The 8,949-nt window shown below is 51.7% G+C and overlaps 2 protein-coding genes across 2 annotated transcripts in view; one reads left to right on the top strand and one right to left on the bottom strand.

Annotated features, from left to right (window-relative positions):
• The window catches only part of kiaa0319l (KIAA0319-like ortholog), a gene marked incomplete at its 5' end in the record, with an annotated part of 11,613 nt that extends 3,603 nt beyond the window's left edge, over positions 1 to 8,010 (bottom strand). Inside the window, 12 exon segments of the mRNA XM_037693256.1 lie at positions 485 to 576; positions 659 to 749; positions 863 to 985; positions 1,066 to 1,208; positions 1,281 to 1,440; positions 4,803 to 4,941; positions 5,895 to 6,046; positions 6,120 to 6,268; positions 6,433 to 6,565; positions 7,511 to 7,634; positions 7,705 to 7,827; positions 7,905 to 8,010. Coding sequence (XP_037549184.1) covers positions 485 to 576; positions 659 to 749; positions 863 to 985; positions 1,066 to 1,208; positions 1,281 to 1,440; positions 4,803 to 4,941; positions 5,895 to 6,046; positions 6,120 to 6,268; positions 6,433 to 6,565; positions 7,511 to 7,634; positions 7,705 to 7,827; positions 7,905 to 8,010 — 1,535 coding nt within the window.
• cap1 (CAP, adenylate cyclase-associated protein 1 (yeast)) overlaps positions 1 to 8,949 on the top strand; it is a gene marked incomplete at its 3' end in the record, with an annotated part of 21,197 nt that overhangs the window by 5,891 nt on the left and 6,357 nt on the right.

The raw sequence follows: 8,949 nt of genomic DNA, 5'->3' as shown, positions 1-8,949 counted from the left end.
GACATCATCAACATGAGTCTTTATACTGTGACATCATCAACATGAGTTTAACAAAAACTGAATGAAGAAGATTCTACAGGTGACCTATAAACAAATAAACAACTCACGCTGCATTAACAGCTGGAGAGGACAAATATTCTTTAAGATGAGACTAAAAACACCAAGAGATGAAACCTGATCCCCTCTGAAGACCAGCCTGGACCTCAGGACAACCAACAGCTAATGATCTTTGGATCTGAGGGTCCTAGCACATAGGGCTGCCGGAGGTCCAACAGGTCTACAGGAGTCCGTCCATACAGGGTCTTCCAGGTCAACATGGGGGGCAATGAAGGGGCACAGCAACGGAGACATTTGTCCTCGCTGCTGTGTTCAAGTTAAAGACGAGAGACATGACGTCTGCTGATGGTTCCATCCTGACCCGGTGGACTCAGGTTTTGGTTGTTAGCTAAAGGTGGCGGGTGTCGGTGCGGCAGGTGTTGCTCACCGGCTCTCGGCAGATGAAGCTCCAGACTCTCCTGCTCGTCTCCTTCCAGCATCTTATATCGACTTTTGCTCCGCCGAGCTTTGCTCCTACGCCTTCCAGGAAACAGAAACATCACCTGCCATCAGGGGCGGAGCTTAAACACACAGAGGACGACTCGCATTCACCTGAACTCACCTGCTGCAGCAGCACACAATCAACCAGACAACCGTCGCCACGGAAACCACCAGCATGAAGGAGGCTATGGTGACGTACAGAACGCTCCACTCTGAGGAGAGAGGCGGGGTCAACGTGAAATTAAAATGTGTAGCAGCATCATCATCATCATCATCATCCACCACCCTGCCCACCTCCTGATCGCCCCCCCCCACCCCCCCTCACCACAGTTGCTCTCTGCGTCTCCGAGCTGAGCTCTGATGAAGTTCTCCATCCAGAATGGGTGACACACACACCTCCGGGTGAAGGCGTCGCACTCGCCGTGGCCCGAGCAGTTCATCTGGCAGACTGAGGAAGACGAGGGGGAGGAGTTACAGGGCAGATCAAAGGGCTGGCTGCAGCCTGCCAGACGTGTCAACCTTCCTCACCGACGGTGTCCACGCGTCGAGCCTTGAAGATCAGGAAGTCGTTCTTCTGTTTGCGCAGTTTGTTTCGAAGGCTGAGCGCCACGCTGCGACCCGGCAGAGGAGGTCGGTCCGGACCGCCCGACACCAGGAACACCAGCCGGGTGCTGAGGAGGAGGAGGAGTTCAGTGAATGTGGTCCTGACCTCGAAACAGAAAAAGTTAAAGATGGCGTCTGACCTGCGCTCGTTAAACGCGCTGATCTCCCTGACGATGATGTCACCGTCGAGCATGCCCAGCAGGACGCCGACCTGCCGGAGCAGCATGTCGCGCTGACGCTGCGACACCTGCGACACGGGGACCTCCAGCAGCAGCTCCACCAGGTCCTTCTGCCACACTTCTGACAGGAACAGGAACGAGACGACATCACTTCCTGCTCTTACCCCACGTCGTTGAGCACAACAGACACAAAGTCCAAACTGCTTCATGTCTGTCAGAACCGGTCCCAAGACGTTTCCTCGACCGGCTGAACGCCGCTGGACGTCGGCATCATTTACGATTTTAATTAAATGATTGTTCAGGAAGGAGGAAACACCTCCACGCTCCAGATGTGCTGGCACGCCGCCAGCAGCCGAAGGCTTTTAGCAGCCGAAGGCTTTTCACTGTCTGTTTTTTTTATCAAACCTTTATTTAACCAGATTAAAAAACATTGAGATGAAAAGCTCTTTCACAAGAGTGACCTGTCCAAGAACAGGCAGCAGCGCACGTCATAAAAACAAACAAGTAACAAGATACTTAGAAATATATAAAACATAGAATATGACAGTACAGGGCAATAGCTGTAATAATAATATTTTAAAACAATGACAATTTAAGATCTGAAACAAGCACGGTTGGCAAGATTTTTTTTAAGTTTGCAGAAATCCCTCAAAGTAACAAGTTCTGTCAGTTTTAGTTCAGCTCCGAGCTGAAGGGACAGAAAAGCTAAAAGCTTCCTGACCTTTGTCTGTTCACAAACGAGGACCGTGAAGATGCAAACAGTCCTCGTGAGGGTTAGGGTTAGGGTTAGGCATGTCCTAAGAATGCTGTCCATTCTTTGAATAAAAGTGCATAAATAATGTGAAGCAGGCGCATGAGAGACGTGCACCAGAGTCATCCAGTGTTATACAGGGAAGACATACTGGTTTTAAGATAGAGATCACACTGATGAGTGTTATATTATTGTACTTATAACTGGAGACCGTCTTTTGCTAATTTTCACACAGTGCTGTAATGTAAACTGTAAATAAGATGGGCCCCGAGACAGATCCCTGGGTACACCCTTTTGTACTTCAAGAAAACTTGAGCTTACTCCAGCCATCTGTACACACCGTGTCCTATATGCCAAATAATCTCCAAACCAGTAAGATGCTTCTTTGGAGAAGGATATTTACCAGGATCCTGTGAGCCACCGTATCAAAAGCCTCGGATGGATCAATAATCAATCGAATGCCTCGGATGGATCAATAAAGAGATCAAACCTTGTGAAAGTTGATGTAAAACTTGCAGCAGCTGATCCTAAAACCTGATTTCAAAGATTCTTTGTTTCTAAATTAAACTTTTTTCACACGACGTCAGAAAACGTCCATTCTGACTCGATGCTGTGGATCAGAACCTCCAGGTCTATTCTCCCTCAGGAGACCTGTCTGGAAACTTCACGGAACTTCATTCCATCCATCCATCCATCCATTTTCTTCCTCTTATCCGGGGTCGGGTCGTGGGGGTAGCAGCCTAAGTAGGGAGGCCCAGACTTCCCTCTCCCCAGCCACTTGGTCCAGCTCCTCCGGGGGAATCCCGAGGCGTTCCCAGGCCAGCCGAGAAACATAGTCCCTCCAGCGTGTCCTGGGTCTTCCTCTGGGCCTCCTCCCGGTGGGACGTGTCCAGAACACCTCACCAGGGAGGCGTCCAGGAGGCATTCTAACCAGATGCCCGAGCCACCTCAACTGGCTCCTCTCAACATGGAGAAGCAGCGGCTCTACTCTGAGTCCCTCCCGGATGACCGAGCTTCTCACCCTGTCTCTAAGGGAGAGCCCAGACACCCTGCGGAGAAAACTCATTTCGGCCGCTTGTATCCGAGATCTCGTTCTTTTGGTCACAACCCAAAGCTCGTGACCATAAATGAGGGTGGGAACGTAGATCGATCGGTAAATTGAGAGCTTCACCTTTTGACTCAGCTCTCTCTTAACCACGATGGATAGGTGCAGCGCCCGCTTCACTGCAGACGCTGCACCTATCCACCTATCGATCTCACGCTCCATTTTTCCCTCATTCGTGAACAAGACCCCGAGATACTTGAACTCCTCCACTTGGGGCAGGACCTCCTCCCAGACCCGGAGAGGGCACTCTACCCTTTTCCGGCTCAAGACCATGGCCTCGGATTTGGAAGAACTGATCTTCATCCCGGCCGCGTCGCACTCGGCTGCAAACCGCTCCAGCGAAAGCTGTAGATCACGATCTGATGAAGCCAACAGGACCACATCATCTGCAAAAAGCAGAGACGTGATCCTAAGGCCACCAAAACAGATCCCCTCAACACCTTGGCTGCGCCTAGAAATTCTGTCCATAAAAGTTATGAACAGAATCGGTGACAAAGGGCAACCTTGGCGGAGTCCAACTCTCACCGGGAACAAGCCTGACTTACTGCCGGCGATGCGGACCAGGCTCTGACACCGGTCATACAGGGACCTAACAGCCCGTATCAAAGGGCCTGGTACCCCATACTCCCAGAGTACCCCCCACAGGGTTCCCCGAGGGACACGGTCAAATGCCTTCTCCAAGTCCACAAAGCACATGTAGACCGGTTGGGCAAACTCCCACGCACCCTCCAGGACCCTGCTCAGGGTGTAGAGCTGGTCCAGTGTTCCAGGACCAGGATGAAAACCGCACTGCTCATCGTGAATCCAAGGTTCGACTATCCAACGGACCATCGTCTCCAGAACCCCCGAATAGACCTTACCAGGGACAATGATGGACAATTTATTTTCACATCATCTGTTTGCATTTTGTGAAAAGAAACCGTCCATCATTAAACAGGGGTGGAGCCTCCAGGTTCAACTGTCCCCCTCTTACAATGCTGTGATTGCTAGTATCACTCAGCCCTCTGTGAACAGTAAACAGCCATCAGGTGCTAATGATCCATTGTTAGGCTGATGGTCCTTCTTGAGCATGTGATCAGCTGGTTCTGGTTGTCAGCAGCAAAACTGGTTGATCCACTCTGAGAAGGTGCTATTTAAGAGACTGAGCTGAATACAGCACCTCAGACTGAGGAAGTCCTCAGGATGAGAGACGAAACGTTTCTACATTTTTTTGTTTTGTTTAGTTTTTTGAATGTCCAGGACCAGATTGAACTATTTTAGAGTAGCTGCATTTATTTTATGTTCAGTTAAACGGAGCTACATTTCTAATCTTACAGTCACACCTGACCTTTGAGGGAAACATTACGCTCATGTGTGGTCCGACAAACCTGCTGTAAACCAGTAAACAACCAGTAAACAACCAGTAAACAACAGTAAACAACCAGTAAACACAGTCGAGACGGTGACACAGACGCTGACGTACACTCGCGGCCTCCTTTACTGAATTGTCAGTGTGTGTGTGTGTGTGTGTTGTCAGTGTGTGTGTGTGTGTGTGTGTGTTGTCAGTGTGTGTGTGTGTGTGTGTGTGTTGTCAGTGTGTGTGTGTGTGTGTCAGTGTGTGTGTGTGTGTGTGTGTGTGTGTGTGTACCTGCTCGGACCTCCACTGCTCCCCTCTCCGAGCTGCTCTGACCTTGTCTGTCGGTCACAGTCAGGGTGAACGAGTACTTTCCCTCCACCAAGTTCCCCAGGAACAGAACCGCCTGGTGGTCCGAGTTGTTCAGAACATCCTGGATCAGAAACAGACAGCAGGTTCTGTTTGGACCAGGTGGAGACAGGAAGACAGAACAGAAGGTTCTGACTCAAAGTAACCTGTGGATTCAAACTAAAGAGGTTCTGATGAGGCCCGGTTCAGCAGCAATCTGCAGCCAGGAAGCAGCCTTAGAGGGACCAGCATCCCTATGATGTAAAGCCCCTTATCCACAGGGCTGGTTCTTGTTGGACCCTGTTGTGTCCGGTTCTGGTGGGACCTCTTTTTTTCTGTCTCCACAGTGCCCATAGTTCACCTGTAGTGGGCGGATCATTAATGTCAACGCACCTTAGCAGCTGGTGGCTCTAGTGCTACATTAAGCTCTTTTCTAAGCACCACTAACACATACTAGAAGAAGAAGAGCCAGAAAACAACACACAACCAACATGGATGACCTCCTTGATCTCCGCCCTCCACCAATGAATACGCCCCCTGACCAATCAGTGACCGACAGTGCGCTGATGTCACATCTAGACCCAACAAGAACCAGACCTGGGACCTCAGAGAAGTAGGTCCCAAAAATGGGGTGGGTTCCACCGCTGAAGGCACTGTGGATAAACCACGCAATCGACCCGAACTAGTTACACAGGAGCCCAAAAGGCCCTGTGGATAAGGGGCTTAAGAGCGCCACCTTCTGGACCCAGCACTGGGCCCAGTATCAGACCCAGTACCGGGTTTGATAACGTCGTGGAAAAGAAAGAACCTGTGAGGCGACAGCCCGTCTGGACTGGTTCTGGTTCCAGGCTTCATCTGGAGTGATCATGTTTACCAATCAATAAATCAATAAATAAACAAAAACAAACACATGGCTGATTTTACACCCCACCCCAAATTAAAGACCAACTTCAGAACCAGGTTCTACCCGGGCCTGCGAAGGTCTGGGTCACGGTTCTTGTGGGTTTGGGTTGTGGTTCTGATCCAGGCTCGCCTCACCCCGGCTGCAGGGCTGCTGTCGTCTCGGGTCCACAGGAAGCTGGTACCACCTTTATCATCAGTGGAGCGAGACCCATCCAGAACCGCGGTTCTGACCGGCAGGAAGACGGGTGGACTGGACAGAACCCGAGCCACAGGAGGCTGGTCCTTTTCTGGAAAGGAGAACATGAAACAGATCAAAGTTCTGGTTCTGGTTCATCAGAACCCTGGCCTTCAGAACCGGACCTTCTCTGACGATGACCGTCACCGTGTCGCTGCTCCTCAGGTTCCGCTCGTCCGTCACCGTCAGCGTGAACTCGTACGAGCCCACCTCCAGACCCGTCACCGTGGCAACAGCACCGTCTGCGTTTTCTATCTTCACCCCGTCTGGACCGCTGAGGAGGAGCAGGAGGAGGAGCAGCAGGAGGAGGAGGAGCAGCAGGAGGAGGAGGAGCAGGAGGAGGCAGCAGAAAGGAGGACACCATCAGTTCATCTTTCAGAACAAACCCGTCTGGCTGTTAATCTCTGACGCTGCAGGCAGCAGCGGTCAGGTCCTGACCCGGTTCTGGTCCAGTGGTAGGAGGAGATCTTCTGGTCGTCGCGGCTCTTGCTGCCGTCCAGCGTGGTTCTGTCCACGGGCAGAGTCAGCTCCTTCTCCGGCCCGGCGTCTGCCACCGGCGGCTGGTTGTTCTCTGTGGGACGAAGAGGAGGTCGCCATGACGACGGAGCGGTCAACAAATACAACAACAACAGGTCCGTGTGTTCTCAGAACCAGAACCAGTGCTGACACCATCTGAGCAGAACCAGCAGAGGAAACCCTGAAAGTGCTGAGCCAGTCTTCATTTCCTTAGATTATAATCCAGATTAAACAGGTTTATAAAAACACATCAGTTTAGTCTGAACTCCCTTTGATCTTTTCTTTGATCTTCCTTTGATCTGGGTCAGAACTTTACATACAGGCTCAAATGCTGTAGATACATACACCCCACGTCTATGACCTCAACAAGCTTCATCAAAGTTCTGACTGGGTTCTGGACGAAACTGGACCTCTGTCCCTCTTGGCAGAACAGGTTCTGTTGGTTTCCTGGAAACGTCGGAGTCCACAGGTCTCCAATCGGGTCCAGGTCGGGGTTTTAGGAAGGCCAGAGCAGCTGGATTCACCCCATCAGACAGAAGTTCTGGTGTTTGGGCTCACGGTCCCACTGGACCAAGAGTGTGGGGGGTAGTCCTCATCCCTTTGGACCACAGCATGCTGCTGCCACCACCGTGCCTGACAGCTGGTCCAGGTTTGACTCCTCCTAACGTCCTTCATGTCCTCCGTGTCTTTCTGTGGTCCAAAGCTTAGAGGAGGTGTGGATTAAAGAAAACCTCTGACGGTTTTTGTTTTATAATCAGTCCATAAAGACCGGTTCTGTCCGTCAGGACACCATGAACGACTGCAGCTGTCCATGTGAGAACGGACCCGACTGATGGACAGAGCCCATAAAGACGGGTTCTGGTCCTCAGCTCGGTCGCAGCTGGACAAACAGAACGTGCCAGATAACACCAGGATCACCTCAAACTGTGAGCCGAAGGATCGAGCTGGACCTGAAAACAAGCAGAACTTTAACAGAACCGAACCCGGGTGGGCTCCAGACCTGGCTGCACGATGACGGTGACCTTGGACGTATCCTGCTGTCCCGCCGAGTCGCTGACGGTCAGCTGGAAGGTGTAGTCTCCCTCCTGCATGGCGGACAGCTGCAGGATCGGCGTTCGGACACCCTGAACAACAACAGAACACCGTGAGGTTCCGGTCCAAAGGACCACCAGCTGGACTCTGAGACCGGCTCACCTGCATCTCCACCACCTTGTCTTTGCTCTCGGGGCTCAGGGACCACTCGTAGGACAGGTAGTCGTGGTCGTCCGTGCTCTGGTTCCCGTACAGGGTGACGGAGTTCCTCGGCAGCTGGATCACCTGGAGGACAGTTTGTTAGACCAGGAGTCCACCGGTCCGGTCTGCCGAGGCTCATTAAACAAAGGTGCTGCTCAGACCTGGTTGGGCCCGGCGTTGGCCACGGGCTGGTAGTCCTTGGCTTTGTTGACGGAGAGCGTGGCCACAGTGGAGCTTGTGGCGCCGTCAGAGTCCGTCACGGTGAGACTGAGAGAAAACCAAGAACAGAAACGTTTTGAGATCTTCGGTAAAGAACGAGCCACAAACCAGTCTGTGCATGGAGGACCGCCGTGGACGACACCAACCAAATCCCCTGCGTGCGCGTAATGTATGCAGGAGTCTCTACGTGGCCCTCACGGGGCTCCGTAGTTCACCGGTTCTCACGCAGTGTCTGCGTCACCACCACGTTCTGTTCATCGTACGATCTCCTCCTTTATTATTCATGCGTGCGTTCATATTTAAAATCAAGTCCTCTGTAAAACGCAAGACATTTCTGAGAAACCAGGCATCCCCAAATGGTGGACCTGGGTCTGACCGAGACCGAGTCATGGTTCTGTCCCGACCCGGACTCGATCTGACAAATTCAAATAATAGATCAATTTCATGGAGCATTTTTCCAGAGACAGAGTTGAGGAGCAGAGCTGCAGGAGGTGTTGTGGAGGTCCACTTCAGGTGTTCCATCATCACTCCATTAATGAGACCATCAGATCTTCAGGCTCCTGCTCGGTGCAGCGAGCTCTCACCGGAGCAGACAGAAGAGACGGCAGGTCGTGCTCCAAAAGAAGACAAGCTGTTGTAAAGATGAACGGACAGAGAAGCTCATGCTCATTCTTCCAGCAGGAAGTTCACAACCTGTTTGCCTCAAACGCTCTGAAACGCTCGATGAATTAAAAGTTTCACCGTGAAGCCTCTCCACCTCTTCTGAGCAACGTGATGTGCTGAAGTCAAGCAGAGCAGTAACTGAAGTGCACCCCATGTGACATCACCAGCACGTGCACAGCCCAGCAGCTGCTGGACGTTCACTCAAGGTGTCGTGGACTTTGGAGCAACATGAAAACTTTTAGTGACGGGCCGGTCCTGAGGAGTGACTCAAGCTGCTGACGAGACACTGATGGAAAACAAAAAGAGCAGACGTGTGAAAAAATG

This window comes from Nematolebias whitei, chromosome 19 (genome assembly GCF_014905685.2).
Source record: "Nematolebias whitei isolate Nwh7 chromosome 19, NemWhi1, whole genome shotgun sequence".
NCBI lineage: Eukaryota > Metazoa > Chordata > Actinopteri > Cyprinodontiformes > Rivulidae > Nematolebias > Nematolebias whitei.
The sequence above is the reverse complement of the archived record's forward strand: the minus strand, read 5'-3'. Positions and strand labels throughout refer to the sequence as shown.